This window comes from Schistocerca piceifrons, chromosome 2 (genome assembly GCF_021461385.2).
Source record: "Schistocerca piceifrons isolate TAMUIC-IGC-003096 chromosome 2, iqSchPice1.1, whole genome shotgun sequence".
Classification (NCBI taxonomy): Eukaryota; Metazoa; Arthropoda; class Insecta; order Orthoptera; family Acrididae; genus Schistocerca; species Schistocerca piceifrons.
The window spans coordinates 57,581,544-57,607,739 of NC_060139.1; the positions used below are offsets into that span (position 1 = coordinate 57,581,544).

The 26,196-nt window shown below is 39.7% G+C and overlaps 1 protein-coding gene across 2 annotated transcripts in view; it reads left to right on the plus strand.

The window, feature by feature from the left end:
• The window catches only part of LOC124776284 (coiled-coil domain-containing protein 39), a 503,452-nt gene that overhangs the window by 340,043 nt on the left and 137,213 nt on the right, over positions 1-26,196 (plus strand). For both annotated transcript variants that reach the window (XM_047251190.1, XM_047251189.1), the window contains one exon: positions 23,100-23,354. In XM_047251190.1, coding sequence (XP_047107146.1) covers positions 23,100-23,354 — 255 coding nt within the window. The remainder of the gene's footprint in view (positions 1-23,099; positions 23,355-26,196) is intronic.

Below are 26,196 nucleotides of genomic sequence, written 5' to 3' on the forward strand. Positions count from 1 at the left end.
TTGCTGTATGGGCTCATGGGGAGGCTGACCTGTTAAAATTCCTGGAATCTCTAAATACCTTCTCCCAATTAATTTTCGAATGGTCCTATTCCAAACCCAATACCACTTTCCTTGATGTTGATCTCATTATCAATGAAGGCCAACTGCACACTTCTGTCCACATCAAACCTACTAAAAAACAACACTACTTACATTTTCAAACAATGGAAAATCCAGGATGAGATGTAACCCTGCCTTAATTGGTGTTAATTCCTTCCGTGACTGCGCCTTTCTTCACTCCATTTTAGATACCTACATCTTTCATTTTCTGACTTGTCTATTTTTTTGCTTACCCCCCTCCCACCTCAGTTGCATTCAATGCACTTTAACTCATACATGATGTTTTTGCACTAATCTCTGTCTTGCATATTACTATGTCTTCCATCTTTAACCTCTCATGTTTTCAAATCTCATTCAGTGCAGTACCCAACAATAAGTCTTTACTTCTCATTCGGTCCTGTAAGTCTCCCGGCATTCTGGGTGACTTTTCTGAACTGTACTCCATTCCGTAAACCTCTCCAGTCCTTTTTCTTCTCCCCTCTTCATTTCCCCTTCAACTCTTCCGCCAGAAGAAGAACTCACAGGCTCCAAAAGCTTATAAAAGTTAAGTCCTTCTGTGTGTGTGTTCCCCTGTCACCACTTGGTGAGTAGATTTTTTTATCTATCCATTTATATAATAATCAAACAGTAACATTACTCAAAATTGCACAGAGTAAAAACAGTTTAATAACATAAAATAGTAAAATGATAGCGTGATAAATGTCTCCCCCAAAACAACTCAACTGAGTATTATTAATCTCAGGAAGTTACTTTAAATAGAAAAGCAGTCTATAAGTCACCTAGGCTACACTGCCATAGAGTTATTTGCAACACACTGAAATTTCTACGAGAAATAGGAGTTTACCTCCTGGAGGTGGTACTGAATCGCTAGCGTTTAAAAGTAAGGCTCTCTTCAATGGCACTCAGATTTCAGAACTTTCTGAAACATAATTTGAGCAGCATACATTAGTTTGAAAAATTTCCTTAAAATAATTAAAAGATTAAATAATAAGTCCAAGAAAATATCTCAAGACATTAAAAACAAACACTTAACAAACCAGATTTATCACAGAGCTTACGAGCAATTTAATGGCACCCAGTTTCTTTAAACACTAACAACAAACAGCCTGATGGGTTACAGGAAAATAACACTTATTTGTAACCCACCAGATTTAAACTACCAGACAGCTTGTGGCATAGGTGATATCAGATCTCTGTAGAAAGCTTTGATTCTGGAGCAAACAGACTAAAAGTGGCAATTGTTTGTTCCATACAGATTGGCTTTTTAGTGGGTATGTGAAATACAGAGCATAAACATGTAACAGTAAGGTGAAATTTCAAGTATCACTTATAGTGGCAAGCAGCCACCATTACATGTGTGAAATAAGCATTAACCAGTAAATGGGTCAGACTCAAGCAGAGCAGTTGTGGTTAACAATTATTACAATGGTTGAAAATTTTTTTGAGATTGATAAAACAAGAGCCATAGAGGTGGGCATATCACAGCCCAAGTGATATCAACCATTGCTTCATCTAGAAGTTGTTATTCTATAATTCCAGCTCAATCCAAAATGCCAGCTTCTATAAGTGCACAGCATGGACATAAGGGAAGACAGTTCAGCTGAAGTACACTGAAGGGCATGGTGGATACTCCGATGCAGCCACTTACAATACACTCGTAACTAATCAGTCTCCGCACAAATAGAGTACCGAGCAAGGTGGTGCAGTGGTTAGCACACTAGACTCACACTCGGGACGACGATGGTTCAAACCTGCGTCCAGCCTCCTGATTTAGATTTTCCATGATTTCCCCAAATCGCTTCAAGCAATTGCCGGGATGGTTCCTTTGAAAGGGCATGGTTCCTAACCCGATGGGACTGGTGGCCTCGCTGTTTGGTCCTCTCACCCAAATCAACCATCCAACCAACAAATAGAGCCAATGGCCCACACAGCCAGTAGGCTGACCACTGTCTGTGCTGCCCTCTCGCTTTGTGTCCAGACACTGGCCAAGACTCTGTGCCAGCAGTGACACACAGGAAGCTAAGGGTAATTCATGCCACCTAGTGGGGTGCCAGGAAATGAAGGCAGAAAAAAAGATGAAATGAGGTTGACATGGCTCAGTCCTGTGCCCAAAATCCAGGAGATTCACCAGCCTTAATAACAATATATAATAAGGCTGAAGGCCATACAAGTAACAGCTAAAAAGTTTTTCTAGCGAAATAAAATTTCTGTGGGTGGATGCATTATATTACATGACATGGATACTAATACTAACAAGTAAAAAAACCTGAATATGTCAAGATGTTTTGATTCAGATGTCTTTGAAGCTGCCAGATAAGTCGAAAAGCTATTTCCCTTCTTTTACATTCCTAACTCTGCCCAGGACATATTCATCTTTTTTGTGCTATGATAGGAACATTTTTCTTTCTGGTAGTTTTGTTTTACAGTTGACATATTTTGTATGAAATCCCAAAATTTCTTAATTCTAAAGAACATCTTATCTTCCCAGAAAACTGTAATTAAAAAGTAATTTTTATTGAAAATCATTATTTTCCAGAATATTCGAATATTTAAAATGTAATCCTTTCAAATCTCCAATGTTACTCGATTACTTTCTTGGAGCCCAAATTTTTCTGTTTCCGAAAAGTGTAATTATACCTGATTAATCTGTTAATTAATGAAATATTTCCAGTACTAGATTTGAGTTTCTAGAAAATTCATGATGAGCTTTTCTACATCCTAGGGATACCAATGCACTGCCAAACTTACACTACACAAAAAAACTGCCTACCATTTATATCATCTTAAGGATATTTAGTCAATTGTTAATTGACATAACTTCACTGCTTAATGTGTATATGTACTCTTCTGCCTTTTATTTTGTTATTTAAAATATAATAACTGTGTATTTTATTATTTGTAACTGTATTTGTGTGTGTTTTTTCTTGCCTTTTATTGTGTTATTTGAAGTATAATAACTGTGTATTTTATTATTTATAAGAATGGTATTATACACATTTTAAGTGTGAGGCAGACCATGGCCAATCTTCAGAGAGTACTATAGTAAACTGCAATCAAATGTATGTAATTAATCATAAGTGCACTCGAAGTAACTGCAGTGGATGGTGACTTAGGGTGGCTTGTGCAAAGTTTGAATCAAACCATTTATTGAATATGGATAATGAATTATTGGCACTTTATAAAATTTGTTTGGCTTCTTATAGTCTATGACAATTTACTGATCTGTCATGGTAAAAGTATGAAGACAATGAAAATATGTGTACATAAACTCAAAAATCTATTTTGATGGTGCTTGAAACATTATTTAAAATTTACTCAGAGCACCAAGAAGTGATTAACTGGGCAATGAGACAAGAAAATAATGTGTGATGAACACTGTAATGCAGCAATCACTGGTACTATGCTATTTTGTTATAACACTCCTGATTGTAATATTAGTACCATTTGAATTCTTCCTACCAACACCAGCTTTTCTGAAGCGAGCAGGGCACATCACCAGTAGATTTTCAGTCTCTTGATAATAATTAACTTCTTTTAATAAGCTTGAGAAGAGTAAGATTTACAAATAAACTTTTGTACTTATCTTCATTTTCTCATTGTTGGCTGCAGTTCATCACATCTAGGGGTAGATTCTTGAGGCTGAAATTTTTGAACTTGTGGGTTCCAGATGACTCGATAACTGTTAAGTAATTCTGCTGCATTATTTCTGTTTCTATGACTTTTTTATTTTATCCCATTTTTCTATGTCACACTGCTTTTACAATCTCCACATTAATACAGAGATTAACATAGTTATTGCCAGACATAAAAACATGTCCAATCACATCAAAGGCCTGCTCACTGCTACTAACTCATTCTTGCGGTACTAACAATATTCCAAAGAGTTTACAAAATGAAAAAAATTTACAAACTTCCTGACAAAAGAAGAATCTTCACCAAGTTACATCATTATTTTATAAATGAGTCCAGAAATGAATTTAACAAATATTGGTCAACAGAAACATCCGATCTCACGTGTCGGCTTTGACCCGTGACGTAAGGGTGTTGTGGTGTGTGACGTCATTACGGCGCGGAGTTTTGTCGCTACTCATTATGTCTAATGAATCAATATTGTTTTTTCTTTTTTTTTTTATTTGTTTCTTTTTTTTATCTTTTGATTGACCTACACATTGATCTGTAGCGTAGCCCTGAATACGAGGTTAGGTTGGGAGTTTTTTTTTGGCGGGGGGGGGGGGGGGGGGTCAGGGGGGGGCGCAGCCCCCCCCTGCCTGGCCTTGAGTACCACTTGTTTATTATTATCTTTGTTTGCTATCAATGTTAGCAGATTGTTCTTGTGAAACCCTTGTGTGTGTTGTTTTTCTATGTGTTTTCGTCTTTGTGATACGTATGCAACGTTTCTATATCCGCCATATTGGAATTGTCGTTTCCGCTATATTTGTGACGTCATGGATCAAAGCCGACGGGTTAGATCGGACGCTTCCGTATTTCCCAAATATTGTCAGATTATGCAATTAGTAACAGGAATTTTAAATATGCCAGATATTTCATAATTTCAAATGTTCCTAAAAGAAGAGTAATTATTTACTGTTCATAGAAAGTTAATTCATCTTGTTTGTACTACAGTACTTTCTTTTTATACATTTTAGCCTGAAATACAGTACATCGAATACAAAATCATATGAAATTCATTTAGTTAAATGGCTGAGATAGTGTTCACCTATACAAGATCCAAAAATATTCCTGGTATTGACTATTTCTGTTAAAGAATGGTAATGCTAGGGGATGGTGTCCCTTTACAGCACCTAGCAGCCCTATCCTGTCCCCACCACATTCTTCTACGTTCTCACAGCCAGCACAACACCTTTCCCCACCCCAGCCATTCCTCCCCCTCCCTGCCCCCATGACTCCTCCTTACTCCCATATTCACTCCATGTGGCTGTCCACGTCAGTCACTGCATTCAAGCAACAGTGGCCATTTCTGCAATATGCACGTTAATAAACAGGCCTCACACAGACAGCCCCAGTGAGTCAATGGCCGGTAGTTAAAAAGTGAGTATATATGTCAGTCAGTCTAACTTCTAAGTCAATTCTGTGTGAAATTTGTATCAAACCACTCTTATTATATGTGTATTTCTCCAGATTTACACAGTTTATGCACAACAAACCTGACAAATATGGACTGAAGAATGTACTAGGACACTGTAAAATTAACAGAACATTGAAAAATACTAGTATGAAGGCTTAAAATAAAATATAGGATTACTGATGATCATCATTTGCTCATACAGGTTTAATAAATTAAAAAATACGAAAGACAAGGAGCCTTGTCTTTATATCTATATAAATAAAAAAGTTTAATCTGTTTGTTCAAAATCTTAAATCTCCGAAAGCTCATCACTGAATGGTATGAAATATTGACACAACACTGCATGTGAATACACACATGCTTTTATATTTACTTTTACTGGAGCACCAACTGCTGACTGTGTGTGTGTGTGTGTGTGTGTGAGAGAGAGAGAGAGAGAGGGAACATTGTTAGCAAAAACCTTGAAAAGCTCTTGACTGATTTACTTCAGAGTTTTACATGATACTGTAATATCAATATCTACATTGAGCAACCAGTAAAGGAAATGAAAGAAATATTTGGAGTAGGAATTAAAATCCATGGAGAAGAATTAAAAACTTCGAGGTTTGCTGACAACATTGTAATTCTGTCAGAGACAGAAAAGGACCTGGAAGAGCAGCTGAACGAAATGGACAGTTGTCTTGAAAGGAGGATGTAAGATGAACATCAACAAAAGCAAAATGATGATAATGGAATGTAGTCAAATTAAATCAGGTGATGCTGAGAGAATTAGATGAGCAAATGAGACATTAAAGTAGTAAATGAGATCAGCTATTTGGGGAGCAAAATAACTGAGGATGGTGGAAGTAGAGAGTATATAAAATGTAGTCTGGCTATGGCAAGAAAAGCATTTCTGAAGAAGAGAAATTTGTTAACATCGAGTATAGATTTAAGTGTCAGGAAGTCATTTCTGAAAGTATTTGTATGGAGTGTAGCCTTGTATGGAAGTGAAACATGGATGATGAACAGTTTAGACATGAAGAGAATAGAAGCTTTCAGAATGTGGTGCTACAAAAGTATGCTGAAGATTAGATGGGTAGATCACGCAACTAAGGTGCTGTATAGAATTGGGGAGAAGAGGAATTTGTGGCACAACTTGATTGGAAGAAGTGATCGATTGGTAGGACATATTCTGAGGCATCAAGGGATCACCAATTTAGTTTTGGAGGACAGCATGGAGGGTAAAAATCATAGAGGGTGATCAAGAGATGAACACACTAAGCAGATTCTGAAGGATGTAGTTTGTAGAAGTTATTTGGAGATGAAGAGGCATGCACAGGATAGAGTAGCATGGAGAGCTGCATCAAACCAGTCTCTGGGCTGAAGACCACAAGAACAACAACAACAACAACAATATCTCTAATAAACAAAAATCTCAAATGGTTCGTGACTAATTTACTTCAAAGTTTTATACACTACTCTGATAAAAGTTTATACAGACATATGCTACATAATTCTTAATGTAACCATGAATGAGTTAGTCAAATTGGATGGAAATCAGTAGGTGTGATGATGTACATTTACAGAGAAACAAGTGATTACAATATCTGGCAAATTGGATGATTTATTTCAAGAGCAAGAGCTTCACAAATTGAAAAGTAATGCATTCATCCACTTCTGGCCCAGTGCAAGTAGTTACTTGGCATGACATCGATTGATAGAGTTGTTGGATGCCTTCCTGAGGGATATTGTGTCAGATTTTGTCCAGTTGGTACCTTCGACAATCAAAATCCGTAGCTGGTTGGCATCCCTTCCTATAGTGCTCCAAACATTCTCAATTGGGGAGTGATCCACTGAACTTGAGGCCAAGGTAGGGTTTGGCAAGCATGAAGACCAGCAATAAAAAATCTTGCCGTGTGCAGGTGGCCATTATCTTGCTGAAATGTAAACTCAGGGTGGCTTGCCATGAAGGGCAACAAAATGGGCAGTAGACTATCATTGACATATCACTATGTTGTAGGGGTGCTGTGGATGACAATCAAAGGGGTCCTGCTGTGAAATGAAATGGAACTCTAGACCATTACTCCCAGTTGTTGGATCGTACGGTGGTTGACAGTCAGGTCTGTATCTCACCACTGTACAGGGTCTCTCCATCTTCACTGGTCGGTGGGGCCAGTTCAGAGCAGATTCAGATTCTTCATTTGCCATTGACCACATGCACTGAAATAGGCTTTACAGTTGTGTCAAGATACATAAGAAATTACTACATTAGTTAGTGTTTAGCAGGACTCTTCACTAAAGACAATTTTACTTCAGTCAGTGAGATACCAGGATGAATGTGTCCAACACCATTGCAAATGGCCTTGTTCAATTACAGAGGTCAAGATAGTCATAATAATGAAGAACCCGGTGCTCTGAGTGCCACACTGATGCTTGCTGGGTCCTCGTGTTCTGTCATGTCTCTAGGTCAACCGCTTACATCTTGACACTGTGGTCACACATGGTTCACCCCTTCTCCCAACATCGTTGATTAGTGGCATCACTCCTAATCAAATGTTAAGAAATTCACCCATTACTCCAACCAGCTCCTTTGAGCCCAACAAGGAATGAAATTCCCAAAGACTTTATGCCCTGGTATTAACATGTCTCCTGTTTACTATCCTTGTCATCTGTGCAGTGAAATTGTGCTCCAGTGACACACATTCATCCATTGGCTGCCAAAGTTTACAATTTTACATTTTCTGTTGATTCATGTGCGAATATCAGTTTGTGACTAGTTTGCATAACTCCTGGTGGTGCATCATCTTCTTGTCAAAAAATAGGTGGGTGTGTGTTTGTGTTTGAGGAAACATAGCAAAACTCCTGAAGTTCTTGACCGATTCACTTAAAATTTTTACATAATACTCTAATAAATATTTGGACATACACACATGGAGCTGTTACGTTAATAAAAATCTCAAAAAGTTCTTGACTGATTTACTTCAAATATTTACATGCTACTGTAATATACAGTCAGGTGTACATAGAATATATATTTTTTTGAAGCAACAATGTTGGTGGTGCAGGTTTTTTTATTAAACATCATAATATTAAGTGTATATCGAGCACCTGCAGGTAACTTTACCGTATTTACCCGAATCGAAGCCGCACTTTTATTCCGGGTTTTGTAATCCAAAAAACCGCCTGCGGCTTAGAATCGAGTGCAAAGTAAGCGGAAGTTCTGAAAAATGTTGGTAGGTGCCGCCACAACTAAGTTCTGCCATCGAATATATGCAGCGCTACACAGGCATGCTTTGCAGGGACAAAGATAAATGCTGGCGCCAAAATCTCTGTGTCAGTATGTTGTTGTTGTTGTTGCCTTCAGTCCTGAGACTGATTTGATGCAGCTCTCCATGCTACTCTATCCTGTGCAAGCTTCTTCATCTCCCAGTACTTACTGCAACCTACATCCTTCTGAATCTGCTTAGTGTATTCATCTCTTGGTCTCCCTCTACGATTTTTACCCTCCACGGTGCCCTCCAATGCTAAATTTGTGATCCCTTGATGCCTCAGAACTTGACCTACCAACCAGTCCCTCCTTCTTGTCAAGTTGTGCCACAAACTTCTCTTCTCCCCAATTCTATTCAATACCCCCTCATTAGTTATGTGGTCTACCCATCTAATCTTCAGCATTCTTCTGTAGCACCACGTTTCAAAAGCTTCTATTCTCTTTTTGTCCAAACTATTTATCGTCCATATTTCACTTCCATACATGGCTACACTCCATACAAATACTTTCAGAAACGACTTCCTGACATTTAAATCTATACTCGATGTTAACAAATTTCTCTTCTTCAGAAACACTTTCCTTGCCATTGCCAGTCTACATTTTATATCCTCTCTACTTTGACCATCCTCAGTTATTTTGCTCCCCAAATAGCAAAACTCCTTTACTACTTTAAGTGTCTCATTTCCTAATCTAATTCCCTCAGCATCACCCGACTTAATTTTTACTACATTCCATTATCCTTGTTTTGCTTTTGTTGATGTTCATCTTATATCCTCCTTTCAAGACAACTGTCCATTCCGTTCAACTGCTCTTCCAAGTCCTTTGCTGTCTCTGACAGAATTACAATGTCATCGGCGAACCTCAACGTTTTTATTTCTTCTCCATGGACTTTAATACCTACTCTGAAATTTTCTTTTGTTTCCTTTACTGCTTGCTCAATATACAGATTTAATAACATTGGGGACAGGCTACAACCCTGTCTCACTCCCTTCCCAACCACTGCTTCCCTTTCATGTCCCTCGACTCTTATAACTGCCATCTGGTTTCTGTACAAATTGTAAATAGCCTTTCGCTCCCTGTATTTTACCCCTGCCACCTTTAGAATTTAAAACAGAGTATTCCAGTCAACATTGTAAAAAGCTTTCTCTAAGTCTACAAATGCTAGAAATGTAGGTTTGCCTTTCCTTAATCTATTTTCTAAGATAAGTCATAGAGTCAGTATTGCCTCACGTGTTCCAACATTTCTGCGGAATCCAAACTGTCTAGAGTGAGACAACAGCAAACGTGGAAGAATATACATATCGTGTCTTGTTTATATTCGTATTATTCTTATACCTAACAGTGGTACAGTCAGAAATGAAGCACAGCAATTGATTAGAATTTTAAATCTAAGATGACTCTAATTTCTGTGCAGAATGTAATGTACTAGAGAGGCGTCTGCAAAGATTTTCAAATGGAGAAAAATTTTTGCTAAATTCTCGTTCAGAACATCTATCATACACAGTCTATTATTTGGTTCTTATTGATCATTATCGAAGAAAGCCGCAGTGTAAGTAACAACAAATAGCAGTCTTTTGCCATTGTTTCGCTAATGATACGATTCCTCTCTTTTGTTTTTTAATTGTAAGCGGTGGTAGCGTGCACAAAAGCAAGCCATGCCTCGAGCGGCGACAGGTCGTAAACACACATTATCAGAATGCGACAGACAATGCATGATACAGTACAGTAATGCATTTTCAGCTTAGAGTGACGTAAACACCTATAACAAAGACAACAGCACTTATCAGATCAAAGAAAAATAAGCAATCAATTCAAACCAGACGAATCACGTGAAAAAGGAAGAGTACCCGTATAAATATGGAAGGAGCACCTGACGTATAGCAATGGCTACCTGATAAAGCTTAACTGCTAAGCTTACGACTCAAACCAAACTACTGTAACTGTATCGTCATTCATTCGACCTAAATTCTGTCTCATATTACAATGGACCAACTTTGTTTTGATTTGGAGGTGCGGCCTAAAACTATTTTTTTCCCTTGAATTTCGAGTCTCAATTTTCAGATGCAGCTTAGATTCGGGAAATTTTTTTTCCCTTGATTTCGAGTCTCGTTTTTCAGGCGCGGCTTAGATTCGAGTAAACACGGTAATCTGTTCGTTAACCACCTTGAAGCTGTACTGGCCCATTTAACAACCAAAAACAAAGAAATAGTGGTTGCTGGTGATTTCAATGTAGATTTCCTTGAAGACTCTCCCAATAAGAACTTATTTGAGTTAGTAATACTATCATTCAACTTAATTTCCACTGTGAAGTTCCCCTTTAGGGTAGCCAATTGCTCACAAACAGCATTGATAATATCTTTATAGAAAAGTTCAATGAACAAAATTATATTACAAAACCAATAGTCAATGGAGATAAAATCTGTTAAATCTCAGCTCAAGATAATCAGTAAGCCAAAAATTGATTATTTTAGGACACTCTTCAGAGACATTCACTGGACTGATGTTTACAGTGCTCATGTCTTGAATGAAAAATACAACACTTTTGCTTATTTGAACACTGTTTTCCCCTAAAACTTACCAAGGTTAGTGCAAAGTCTACAAAGAAGCCATGCATTACTCAAGGGATAGGGATATCTTGTAAAAAAACAAAATGGGAAACTATATCAGTCAGTCCAAAACAGTTCCAATGTTGATGCTATAGCACATTACAAGAAATACTGCAAAATATTAAAGACTGTAATACGGACATCAAAGCAAATATTTTACAAGGTAGAGATAGTCATATCAGATAACAAAATAAAGACAATATAGGATATAGTGAAGGAGGAGACTGGTAGAACGAGATATGAAGAGGGACAAATAGCATTAAGAGTAAATGATACATTGGTGACAGATGTGTATAGTGTTGCAGAACTTTTTAACAAAAATTTCATAACTGTTACTGAAAAGATGGCGTTGTCAGGTTCTGTAGATGCTGCTATGGAATGCTTAGACCAGACATTTCTAGTAAGTTCCATAATATAATGGAATAATGAATTTGACCCTCACTACCCCAGCAGAAATAATGTCCATCATAAAATCTTTAAAATCAAAAACATCTAGTGGGTGTGATGAAATATCAACAAAGCTAATTAAAGAATGTGATTTTTAGTCAAGTAACATATTAAGCTATCTCTGTAACCAGTTGTTTATCAGTGGAATATTTCCTGAATGGTTAAAATAGGCTGAAGTTAAGCCACTGTTTAAGAAGGGAGATAAAGAAATAGCATCAAATTTCCGTCCAATTCCACTTTTGCCAGCGTTCTCAAAAATGGTAGAAAGTAATGTACAATCAGCTTTATAACCATCTTATCTCAAATAACATACTGTCAAAGTCACAGTTTAGATTTCTAAAGGGTTCTGATATTGAGAAGGCTATCTACACTTACAGTGAAAATGTGCTTAATTCATTAGATAAAAAATTGCAGGCAACTGGTATGTTTTGTGATCTGTCAAAGGCATTTGACTGTGTAAATCACAATATCCTTTTAAGTAAATTAGAATATTATAGTGTAACAGGAAATGCTGCAAAATGGTTCAAATCTTATATCTCTGGCAGGAAACAAAGGGTGTTATTTGGTAAGAGACATGTATCAAGCTACCAGGCATCATCCAATTGGGAACTAATTACATGTGGGGTCCCACAAGGTTCCATTTCAGGGCCCTTACTTTTTCTTGTGTATATCAATGACCTTTCATCAGTAACATAACCAGATGCCAGGTTCGTTTTGTTTGCCGATGATACAAACATTGCAATAAATAGCAAATCAAGTGTAGTCTTAGAAAGATCAGCTAATAAAATATTTTTGTACATTAATCACTGGTTCCTAGCCAATTCTCTGTCACTAAACTTTGAAAAAACACACTACATACAGATCAGAACTTGTAAGGGGTGTCCCACGAGTATATGCCTAACATATGATGACAAGCAGATAGAAGAAGTGGACAGTGTTAAATTCTTGGGATTACAGCTTGATAATAAATTCAACTGGGAAAAGCACACCACAGAGCTGCTGAAGCGTCTTAACAAATCTCTATTTGCAATGCGAATTGTGTCAGACACAGGGGATATAAAAATGAAAAAGCTGGCATACTATGCTTACTTTCATTCCATAATGTCATATGGGATTATTTTTTGGGGCAATTGATCAAGCCAAGCTAATGTTTTCTGGGCACAAAAATGTGCAGTAAGATTTATATGTGGTGTGAACTCAAGAACATCCTGCAGAAGCCTGTTTAGGTAACTAGGGATACTGGCTACTGCTTCCCAATATATTTATTCTTTAATGAAATTTGTCATTAAAAATATATCACTTTTCCAAACCAACAGCTCAATTTATGGAATCAATACTAGAAATAAGAATAATCTTCACAAGGATTTAAAGTCACTTAGTCCTGTTCAAAAAGGTGTGCATTATTCAGGAACGCACATTTTCAATAACTTGCCAGCAGCCATAAAAAGCTTAACAACCAATGAAATTCAGTTTAAGAGAAGCCTAAAGGATTTATTAGTGGCCAACTCCATTGATGAATTTCTCAGTAGAACCAACTAATTTGTGTGTTTGTGTGTATATATATGAGTACAATATAACTTCTGCACAATTTCAGTGCAGTAATGTGTTCATTGTAAATAAGTGTGTGTGTGTGTGTGTCTGTGTGTGTGTGTGTGTGTGTGTGTGTGTGTGTGTTTGTGTGTAAGTACAATCTAACTTCTGCGCCATTTCACTGCAGTAATGTGTTCATTGTAAATAAGTCTTATAGTAGTTGTATTACACGTTTATTACCTTATAAATAAATAAATAAATAAATAAATAAACTATTTTTATTTTAAATTCAGTGCATTAGTATTTGTAAAATGATTCTTTCATATAGTGTTCATTAAAAAATGATGATCATTCCACTTGGGACCTGTGGAATGGTACATTAGCTTATTTGTTTGAGTTGTAAATATTTGTCATGTATTGTTGTTTTTCTGACATGTCCCACATCCTGGAGGACCTCCTCACTACGGATCAATTGGAATGAAAGTGAATCTAATCTAATCTCAGTGAGGAAGAAAATGCTGTTGAAATGTGCAGTTTTTCCCCCAGTCACATTTAACCACAAAAGCAGTGATTTCATTTTAAGCAACTTCAATTCCCAATCAAGATTTCATTTGCAACAGCTGTAAACAAGTGTGAGGGTGGCGGGGGGGGGGGGGGGGGGGGGGGCAGAAGATGGCCAGAGGGGGAGAGGATATGGACATAGAGAGGAGGGAGGAAGAGATGGATAGGAAGAGGGAAAGGAGGAGGAGTGAGACAGGGTATAAGAGTTCATGGACATTGAGAGGGGCTAGGAGGCGATGGACAGAGAGAGGGAAGGAGAGAGAGAACATACATCCAGTTCCTGTACATATTTAGCAATTGCAAAGCATTGCTGGATTCACTAGTATAGAAATAAAAATGTCGTTCATCAGTTATATTAAAGCTGAAGGACACCTAGAATACAAAAAATAACTTCTTAGTATCTCTCACACATCCCAAGAAATTTCAACAAGAGAGAACTTTGTTAGTAGTGCCAATTAATAAGATTTTTCACCTGCATGAACAATTCTACCTTACATTTCACCATCATCGTGAAAGAGACTAATGAAGTTAAGAGTGCTCCCTGATAGAGTACCAAGGGAAGAAGAACAAGAATGTCCACATTCTCAGCACATTACATCCTAAAATAGCAGTGACCAAAGGAGGGAAGAAGAGCCCAGAAACTGTTACCTCTATAATGGCACAAAGTGTGTTGTGGACATCATTGATCAAATGATTCATAAATATTCAATTACCAGTGCATATCTTTTGCAATGTTGTAGACATGGTAGCAGTAAATTTGTGAATCATCTACAATTGTAGGGAAGCAGCATACTCACGCCTTATATAATTCAAATCAGTCTTTCCATTGTGTGCCAGCCTAGTCTGCTGTAACTAGCTCTGACGTCACAAATATTGCGCAATACTTTAAAATGAAGTAAATAACCTGAAACATTTCTAGCATGTCAGGAGTAATACAAAATCAATATGTGTTGGATATCAGTTCAGTAACTTTAACCATTTTCGAAATTTGGATGTTTTTCTGTAAAAATCATTGGCGCAACAGGAAAGAGCTAGAAACTTAAAAATTTATATTTAGATTCCTTTTGCATAATAATTTAGTAGAAACAGTATTCTGGATCTCACAAATTTAAATTTTAGTTGAAATTCATGATTTTCTGGTTTTTGTCTTAGGAATTAAGGAAGCAAGATAGATTAAGTAGGCGAATAAATAAAGCTAGGATGTATAAATTTCAGTAGAAGGGAGATCCGCTATAATCATAAAAATGTGAGAAGTTTCAACAGAATAACTATAAAACTATAGCTATAGTGTATCTCCAAAGAGCAAGTTCAGAGCTCGTCTACTGCATGTAGTGTAATTAAATTAATTCTCTCGCCCAAAATATTTGACTTAGCCACGTTAGACTTTCATTATGATTACTTACTTGTGTGCTGATTGCACAATTAAATTGAAAGCTTCATTGGCCATCAGCAAAGGAAGAAATGCTTTATTTGATAACTTAAAGTAGTGCATTACTAGCCCAGCGGCTAGTCGGGAGAGCAGATTTGACCAGGCGTTCCCTTAGCCGTCCGCACCGCAGCTTTATATATAAGAATGCTGCGCGAGAAAAGGAAGACCCCAGTTTTCTCCAGACGCTGATTAGCTCACCACCTGTGCCGGGAGTCGTGTCGCATCGGTATCATTGCTATAAACAGCCTCGGATGCCGTAATAAGTTACTCTGGATACGCGTAACCATGAAATCGTTTTCGAGTGAAGTGTTAATTCTGGGGTGACTTTAATGATCTATCTTCAGTTTGTGTATGTCGTATTTTCACGTGCCGCCGCAGGACAGACATTCTACCATTATTAGCGTGGCGTTTGATGAGCATTATCATCAAATTATGGCGAGCATTCACTTAAACATTTAATTTGAACAGTTATAGTGGCATCAGCGCATTAGACTCTGAACTGCTCTGGTAGTTGGATTGTGTGGATTCTTTTTGGTCTGTGACTTTCAGAATATAGTGAACATTTTAGAGAGAATGGGTTTTGATTATGAATCCCAGACGATCTCCTAATTCCTTAGGGCTATAAGCTGTAGCTATAAATGTATTTCTCAGATGAAGTGGGCACTAGGAATTCTAATTACAGGCTTCACGTTTTGCCAATCACTTTCTGGTTGCCAATATTGTAGTTAGAGAGCCAGTGTTGAGAACGGCAAACAGCATAAATACAAAACATTTATTCTATTATTCCACCTGCCGCCCCACACAATGAAACACCAAAACTAACTTGAAAAAGAAGGCATTCATTCTATGGCTGATTAAAAAGTCTTACAAATGGGAAGCATCAAAGGGCAGGACAAGAACAAGAATGTCAACTGAATGAAGAGCTGACTGTAGTACTGTACAGGAAAAAACAAAAATGCAAAAGAGATGTCAAATTGGAATGTACTAAGGAAACAAGGCCAATGACATTAATTGTGAGAATTGAGGAAAAGCTGATATGTGAAATGAGTACAAAAAGCTCCAATAATCTCCTCAAAGTATGATTTCAATGTTCAGAAACAAATAGGTGAAATAAATGAAGAAATCATAGGAACTTTAGAAATAAGTCACATTCTTGGTAGACATGTAGCATTTTGTGTCAAAAAGTTGCTGCTGTGGTGCCTTGTCCTAGAGAACAGATTGCTAATACTGCTCCATACTGTTTCTAACCAGCTAGTTGTAATTTCTCCTGTCATGCCATTGATTCCTGCCTGAAGTTAGGCAGAGATATAGATTTGGGGGCAACTGTACCGTAGAATCCCATGGATGGCAGTGCACCAGTATTCCTTGCAAGCACAGATTTTACCGTTGGGCCAACTTGTGGCAATGGTGCAGCACGCATGGATCCAAAAGAGACAAAGTGAAAGCCACTGCAAGCTAGACCTTCGTGCCACATGGATGTTGACACTGATCACAGATTCTGTGAGTGGATACCTTGTGGGTTGAGTACAAAGTGCAGTCCTCACCGACCTGTCCACGAGTTTCAGCAGACATCGATCGTTCACTCTGTCCCCTTGTGTCCACAAATTTACGACAGCCAGTGAGATGAGAGGTAATTTGTGTATTCGGCTCTCCTTAGCCAATATATCATACTATGCATTTGATCAATGAGGTGTGTTGCACCCTCTGGGGTCAGTGAACAAACTATTTATCACATTCACTCAACCGCGGCAAGTGAAGATTTCAGATTATACCTCTAAGGTTTTCATGTACCAGCCAATGCCAACAAATGTATTATTATGTAATCATGTATTTGATGAATTACCATCACCTGAGCCCATGAGCTGAACTTAGTGCATAGGTATGGCAGTAAAACCTGACTCACAGCACAACGGACTTGATACTGGTGAAAATAACCCATTTCCAACTTGACACGTGACCCTAACTTGATCTATAGGCAAGCACTTGGTGACAGACTTCATTGGCAGAAAAGACGCAGAACCACGAGCAGACTCCCACACAAATGTTTCTATGGTGACCTGTAACCACATGCACGTGGTTTGAACATTGAATGTTTATTCTTTTTGTATATGTGTGTTTCTTCACGTGTGTTGCATTACCCTCAGTGTGTGAAAACTTAGCTATTGCATTATGACAACTACGGAGGAACTCCAAAAGGCAATAGAAGAACTGTTGGGAGCTGGCTCACGAAAATTTCCATGCGCGAAACAGCGCCACACCAGCGCCACTGTCACTGGAACGATGGCTAGCACAGGACACATGTTGGTTAGGCTGCCTGTCGTTTGGCCCCACAATCCTTTAATGTGGTTTAGCCAAGTTGCAAGATGTAGCAAAGATGTTACTTGCAAGCTCACCAAATTTGGGCATGTAGTGACCCAGCTCGATCAAAACTACATGGCCAAAGTGTGGAACAATCATGGCCCCACTGATGCATTCCTTGTGTAAACGTCTGAAGGAGCAGTTAATCAGATGGATTTTGTCTTCTGATGAACAATGGGTGCACCAATTGCAGCGCCAAGAGGAATGCGACAATCGAAGACCTTCTTATTTCCTGCGCCAACTGTGGGCCCTCGTGCAATCTGATATGGTTCTGGACTGGCTCTTGTCCACTATCTGTGTGCACAGTTTCCACACGTAGGTGCAATCAGTAATAGCTGCACAGACAGGTATGCAGTTGATGCTATTACAAACTTGTCCGATCACGTGCGTGATGCGATGGTAACAGCATCTGATTATGATGGCCATAGTAGAATATGACACTGTACCCCAACCTCCGGGGTGGCACACATCTCCCATATCCACTGCCTTAGACACAGTTGGCACACTCATGCCCAGAGGGCAGCAAGCATTGCACCTGCAACAGATCTGACTACAGGTGACACAGCTCGCGCAATCAGCAGTGCAGCAACAGCTGTTTTAATGGTACCCTGCCGACAGCTAAACATCCTCTGAGTGTTTACTTTTGGTACCATGATCGTTTTGGCAATGAAGCAACTGAGTGTTGTTCACCACGCTTACACCCAAATGCCAGCTGCGACCAGGCCTAGATGCATCTGGCTGCAGTGCAGTATCAAACTGTCTGTTTGTAGTGGAGTGGGGTGGGGGCGTGGGTTATCTCGTCGACACTGGTTAGGATTTGCCCATTTTGTCTCAGATAATGTTAAGAGACCATAGAAAAGCTGAATCTCTGTGTCTTATGGCAGCAAACAGTTTGCCACATAAACATACAGTACTCATCACTGGAATTTAGACCTCGGGCTGTGCCACACAATTGCCTGGGGTTCACTGTGACCAACATCAACAAGCCAATCCTGGGTACAGATTTCCTTGACCATTATGAGCTACCTGCTGACATTGCCAATATCCAACTGATCAATTCTGCAATGAGCTTAAAGACAGTGTGACAGTGACTGCAGGCTCTTCAGCATAAACCCATGGCATGCTCCGGACTGTACACAGACATCCTGGAGAAATTCCTCAAGCCTACTCGCCCATCTGGGGCACTGAGGGGACATGAATGCTCTTCCACATTATAACATGCCTGGCCCTTCCACCTTGTGCTGCATATGTCACCTCACACCCAATAGGCTTGTGATAGCGAAGGCAACCATCAAGCAGTCCATGGTCCTCCGCCTTATATGTAGTACTGAAAAAGGATAATTCATGGCACCCATGTGTGGACTACCATGCACTGAATTTGAGTACAGTGCTAGGCAGTCACCTGGTGCTCCACCTGCTGGATTTTAACTACGCCTTGGAGGCTCGACTATATTCAGTAAGATAGCTTGTGCAAAGGTGTACAAAATTCATGCTGGAAGACGTATATATAGCACAGCAATTGTCATCCCCCTTTAGGCTGTTCAGGGGTAGGTACACGACCTACGGCCTTTGGAGTGCCGCCGAGACTTGGCAGTGGTTTGTGCAGCAATGCTGGCATCATTATAAACCCACTGAAGAGCGTATTCAGGGTAATGGAGATTGAATTTCTACGGCATCTTATCACACCTAGCAGGTCCAAGCCTCTACCGGACAATGTAAGACAATCTTGAACATGCCATGCCCACAGACCCACAAAGGCATCCAGTGATAACTCGGTATGAACCCCTGACTGCAGCATAACACGTCCCCACAGCCAAAAGGAAAGACCCCATTACGTGGACGTACGCAATGGAACAAAGCTTTGACAAGTCCAAAAGGAGTCTCGCCAAAGTCATGCTGCTCGCCCAACCAATGCACATTAGCTGCAGTTGTAGAAACCAGCCAGATTGCTATGGGAGCTGCACTCTAACATTGTGTTGACAACAGCTAGCAGCTGCTCAGTTTCTTTTCCCACGAGTTATCAGTTTCACAGCCCTCATGGAGCATGTACATCTGCGAGTTTCTTAGATGTACCAGGCAGTGAAGTACTTCTGTTGTTCAGTAGAAGCCACTCTTTCATTATTTTCAGTGACCACAAGCTGATAACACTTGTATTTTGGAACAGCAACATCAGTTGTTCGCCGCTCCAATAACAACAGCTGGAGTGTGTCGCAGTTCATCATGGACATTCACCTCATTTCCGGGATGGACAACATCATCGCCGACTGCTTGTCCCACAGTTGTGTTGTCTGCTCTCCTGTGAATTTTGAGAACATTGCACAAGAACAGGAGTATGGTGAACAATTGGATAGCTCCCGCCACGACACCTCCAGTGGTCTATGACTGGAGCTATTACCCATTCCCAGTTCATCCTGCAAGATTTGGTGTGACTTTTCTACAGACACTCATAGCCCATTGCTCCCAAGAAGTTCCACCTCAGTGAATTCAACTGCATCCATGGGCTTTCACATCCTGGTGCAAAGACCACAGTTACGCTCATTGCCACGTGTTTTGTCTGGGTGGGACTCCAGAAAGACTGCTGGCGATGTGCATGCACCTGCACTGCATGCCAGCATGCTGAAGTCAGAAGTCATACCCATGCTCCCATCGGCTCCTTCCTTTCTGTGATGCACTGTTTCACACCCATTGGCTCCTTCCTTTCTGTGATGCACTGCTTCGCACTTTTCCACGCAGTCAGTGTCAGCATGCTCTTTTCCAAAGCAAGAGATGACTACTGACAATGGCCGACTATTTCATGCACTGGCCAGAGGCAACACCAATACCAGATATCACAGCCAAGACCATCACTACTGCCTTTGTTGACACCAAGATGGCTCACTTCAGCTGCCCCAGTCATGTAATAACAACAGATTGCAGCCGCCAGTTCAAAAGCGCACTGTTTACATGTGTCACCTGATTGTGTGTTGTGTGGCTATCGCCCAATGTCTAATGGGTTGGTTGAATGGCTCCATCGAACACTGAAAGTGTTCCTGAGGTGTCGTGATGTCACCTGGACAGAGGCACTTCCAATCATACTCATCAGCCTCCGAGTAACACTGAAGGATGAGATTGCCGTTACACCTGCAGACTCATCTGTGGTCAATCGCTCACCATCCCTGGTGAATTCTTGTAGGAGGTACCACTGTCACATGATGCCTCATCCCCACCACTGGTAGAATGCGTGCATGGTCAGATGGCTGGTCCCCGACCACAGTCGATGATGTGGCATAGCTCTGGCTGACACCAAGATGGCTCACTTCAGCTGCCCCAGTCATGTAATAACAACAGATTGCAGCCGCCAGTTCAAAAGCGCACTGTTTACATGTGTCACCTGATTGTGTGTTGTGTGGCTATCGCCCAATGTCTAATGGGTTGGTTGAATGGCTCCATCGAACACTGAAAGTGTTCCTGAGGTGTCGTGATGTCACCTGGACAAAGGCACTTCCAATCATACTCATCAGCCTCCGAGTAACACTGAAGGATGAGATTGCCGTTACACCTGCAGACTCATCTGTGGTCAATCGCTCACCATCCCTGGTGAATTCTTGTAGGAGGTACCACTGTCACATGATGCCTCATCCCCACCACTGGTAGAATGCGTGCATGGTCAGATGGCTGGTCCCCGACCACAGTCGATGATGTGGCATAGCTCTGGCAGAGTATCTGTTCATGCTGATTTACAGTGCATAGGCACAGTATAGCCACCATTTAGCTTGTGCTTCTCAGGACCGCACCGTGTGGTCATCCACTATGAGAAGACTCTGCAGATCAAATTCTATGGCAAGCCATCTAAAGTTGCCATGACAAACTCAAGCCAGCTTATGTTCTGACTGTTCTAGCTGACAGTCACTTCTTTTACCAAGTGGAGGACCTGACAACTGGTCAGGCAGAGCCCAGTCACATAGCTACCGGTGACTCGCCGACTCTGCCAACTGCCAACTAGAAGCCATGTACACCTCAAGCTACCCCACCCACCCAGACAGACGCTTGGACCATAACCCTCACAGGTGCGCTCACTGCCCCTACCACAGCAGCCAGCGGACTAGTTCATGCAAGATGGCTGCCGTGGGTGTTTCAAACACCCGTGCTGCATTATAATGACATCATACTGCATGATGCAGCTTGCACGCAACCCGCCTGCTGCCTGCCATTTAGGCACTGTCTCCATCGGGCCGCCTTATCAGCTGTGATCTCTTCTCCAGTTGAGCTCAGGACTTCACTTCCCATCTCACTAGCTGTTTGTCTGTTGCAGCTCCTGGATGTGCTGTCATGTGTCCCTGAATGTGACTGCATGAGGCATTGAGGCTGCATTGACTCCCACATCAGTCTCTGCATTGCATTCTCAACAAGCTCCAGACACCACCCTGCACATCTCCAGGCTTGTCCATTGCAGTTTCCGGAATTCCATTCAAGTCCCAACAAATCTGTGTTTGCACAAGCCTAGACTCTCCATAGTCTCCATGCCCCCAGTGTCATGCAGGTGTCATGCATCGAGGACCACACTGTGTTTCCGCGTCAGATGTGTCAGGAACTCATTGCCTTTTGAACAGCACATCCATGTAAATGACGTATTCATGTCTTTAATTCGTGTTAGCCAGACTTTGTTTGTTTACCAGTGCCCTCCATGCCATCCAGTCACCATTAACTGGCATACCGCCATCCCACTTGCGCTGATGTCAGCACGAAGCATGCAAGGCCCAAACATCTGCGGGCTGCAGACCTATTGCTTTTGCTCTCTGCTCTCCAAGTGTGAATCTGTAAGGCAGCCTTATCACAGAGTTTCAAGGATGGCAGCACACTAGTATTTGTCCATGAATGCAGATTTTACCATTAGGCCAACCTGTGATAGTGGTGCAGTGCCCACAGGTGCAGAAGGCACAAAGCAAAAGCTAGTGTGCTCTATACCTCTGTAGCATGTGAACGTTCACACCAATCATGGAATCTGTCAGTCGCCTACCAGATGGCTCGAGTACAATGTGCACTCCCCACCGACGGTTTCGCAAATCTGAACACGCGCCGATCATTCGCTCCATTCTGTTGCATCCACAAATTAAATGCACCCTGCAAGACGGGAAGTAATTGGTGTGTTCAGCCAGATCTGTGTCCTTTGTCTTTCCGCAGCTGTGAGATATTACTATTCCCTTAATCACTGAGTAACTTGCACCCTTCGAGATCAGTGGTCATTCTATTTACCGCAGTCACACGACCACAGCGTGTGAACATTTCAGTCATTACCTCTAAATCCTTAATGTACCAACTGATGCTAAGAAATTTATTATTATGTAATCATGTGTTTGATCAATTACAATTATCTGAGCCTACACCCTGAACTTAGAGCTTGGGTGTGGTAGTAAAAGCTGGCTCACCACATAACATACTTAAAAGGAGTGAAAATAACCCATTTCTCACTTCACTTTTATTTTATGATCATTGACAGTGTTTGCAACATGACCAATTGCGTAGCAGTTGCTATATGTATTAAGTACCTGTTCCAGTTACTTGACAGAAAAAGTTTAAACTAACCTTCAAGAAATGTATAATTAATATAAGGCCTTACATGTTACTATTTTACATTTTTCATAAATGATGATAAATTTTAAATACCCATTATTATCATTATCCTTAGCACATATCATCACAGCTATTGATTATTCATTCAGTTGTTCCTTGGTTAATAATTTGTATAAAACTTTACAGAAGAGTGTTCATGGACTGACAACTGAGGTTACCAAGCATACAGCAGAACTAGAAAGGTTACAGGGAAGGCGAAGGGATGCAGCACATCTTGCAGAGGGTGGTCAGCGCCAGCTGATGGTATTGAAGGAACGTTCCCAGGAACGACAACTAGAAGTAAATATGTTGCAGTTCCGTGTCAGTCAAGCAGAGAGGGCATTAGCCAATGAAGACAACCATGTGTTCTCACTTGAAAGACAACAGCTTGAATTACAAAGGGTAATAATTTTAAACTTACTATTCTGAAAAATAAATGAAACAAATAGAATATTAACTTACCAATACTGAACATTCATTTAAACACAGAATTTTTTTCCCTAAGCAGTAATTCAGCTGCTTATTGTATTCACAGAAAACTTAAGTGCTTGCCGTCACCATGCTGTTAGTTATGAATTTAACTTTACTGCTATACAGGGTGAGGCAACGAGGCAACTAATTTAATCACCTAACTCTTCTCTTATTAAACACTTTTATAATCTTCTTTCACATGGAATAGTGACCAGAAGCTCAAGAAACAAAGAACAATCTATTTTTCTTATTTATTGTTTGGTCACTATTTGTCTGCTGAAGAAATTTTACAGTTACTGTATCTTTAACAAGTCAAAAGCTGCTTGCAGTGATACATTTAAGTGGTTCAACCAGGTCATTAGTTCCTCTTAGATAGAAATGAGGTTAGAATTTATTTATTTATCTATTTATTTCTCCTGATAAGATTAGAGCCTTCAGATCCCTTCTCACATCTTACCAGACATCATTTAACAAGACAGTATTGCAATTTATATAGCACATGAAAAGTATAAGTCATAATGATAATAATTATTATTATAATACTAACATTATGTGTAATACTGAATATATATGAAATTTAAGAAAAGGCAGCAACTTCCTTATTATATTCTTGTTGAATGTGAGTAGCAACATCTACCAGTACAGGAGGAATCAATATGGAGAAGAAGATGATTGGTCAGAAGAAGAAAGAGGAACAATTGAGTAAGATCAGCAGATGATACAGAAGGAAAGAACATAAATAGAAAGGCTTGAGGAAAATATAGGGATTTACACTGTGACAGACATCCTGGTTCCTTGTGGGATGGACAGAAGGCAGTTGGGTTTTGCCTAGAGGGGAACCTGTAGTAATGATAGCAGCTAAGGCTTTAATCTTCTCTTGAATTCAGAGTGATTTAGAATAAGATGTAGGTTACAGGGTAATTGTTCCACACATGTGGCTGAAATGGAGAAGGAGATTTAGTGTTACACAAGATGTTGGACATATTCGATTTGGTGATGCAGCTATGGAAAGATGATGGTTATCTGATATGTGAGGAGAGGTGCTGAGGGACACCAGTGACTAAGAAACTGATGAAGTGAACAAAACGTGAATATGGCTCAACCTATCTGGTTGCAGCCAACCTGACTGAATACAGGAAGGACTGATATGATAAAACAACCTAAATGTTGCACTCATAACTTACACAGGTATTCATAGCTAACTTGAATTGTTTGGACTTCTCACTATTTGTGTTGTATTGATGTGTATGGCACTATTACAGGTTTTAACTTCACTAATTTTTGTTTTATTTCAGGTGGAAGTATTTTTGTAAGTTTTTGTGTTGCATAAAGGCATTTAAGGTCTTTATCTGTTCTTTTTTCATACAAGAATTGGACACTGCTAAGATGTTTTGAAGAAACTGTTTCAAGAAGATGTCCAATGTTCAACTTTCGGTGTGACCTGATGTTGAACTGTGACTTCACAGGATCTAGTATAAAATCCAGGTTTTGTGTTCATCGTGATACTGAAAAAAGATTAACATTCATACCTGATACAGTAGTTTAATATCCCACTAGCAGAGGCATCTTAAAGATGAAGAACTGTCTCAGCTTTTCTGCATGGTGGACAAAATTTGCTCTAGGTCTGTTAAAAGAACCATCCTGATGTTTGTCTTAAGTGACATATGGAAGCCGCGAAATATCTGAGTCACAATGAACCACCTGGATATGGGTTACTTTTCTTAAAATCTGACTTCCAATTCATTTTGAAAATGTTGTGCTTTATAGTTTATTCATGCATCTAGAACATGTATTAATGAGAAAATGTTGAAGAAATAAAGCCGCCAGTCAGCTAGTAGAGAAAGCTGATAGACATGTTGAAGTTTTGAACATATTATGGAGGAAAATAATTTAATTCTAATGATGAACTTGTGTTAACCAGTTCGATGTAGAAATCAGCCGAAGTTGCAAAATTCAGTTTTTTTTATTTAATTGATGATTGGTTTTGTGTCCTAGAACCATTCTCAAGTCATCTAAACAGGAGAAATGGTGTATTACATCACAGTGCAACCTGTGTATGTTTGTCCTGCCAATGGCACTGAGAAACTTGACTTAGACACAAGTATGTACAATATTAAGATGTTTTGTGTGCTGTCATGGAACACACCATTTTTTCTGCCTGAATGATTTGAGACTGGATTCTGATACCCTAAGCCAATCACTGGTTAGATAAAAAGAACTGAATTTCATAACTTTAGCCGTTTTCTGCATCAATTTGAAGACGTCTTGGTGTTGTAGTCATCAGTCCAGTTCTGGTTGATACAGCTCTTCTCACTAGTCTATCCAGTGCAAACCTTTTCATCCCTGTGTAATTATTGCAGCCAACATCCACTTGAATCTGCTTACTGCAGCTGCAGTCAGGTCTTTGTTTCTCTCTACAGACCCCCCTTCTTCACACTCTTCGTTTCATTACCAAACCTATATTGCTTGATGCCCCACTCTGTGTCATGTCAAATGATCCTTTGTTTTAATCGGGCTATAAAATTTTTCTTTGTGATTCGATTCTGTAACTCTTCATTATTATCCCATTTACCCATATAAACTTCAGCAATCTTCTCATGTAGTGCCAGATTTTTAGAGCTTCTGTTCTCTTCATGTCCGTATTGATTATCACCCCTGTTCCACTTTTGTGCAAGGGTACACTCATCACAAATACCTCCACAGAAGACTTCCTCACACTTAACTTTATATTTCTTGTTAATAAATTTCTCGTTTTTCAGAAATGAATTTCTCA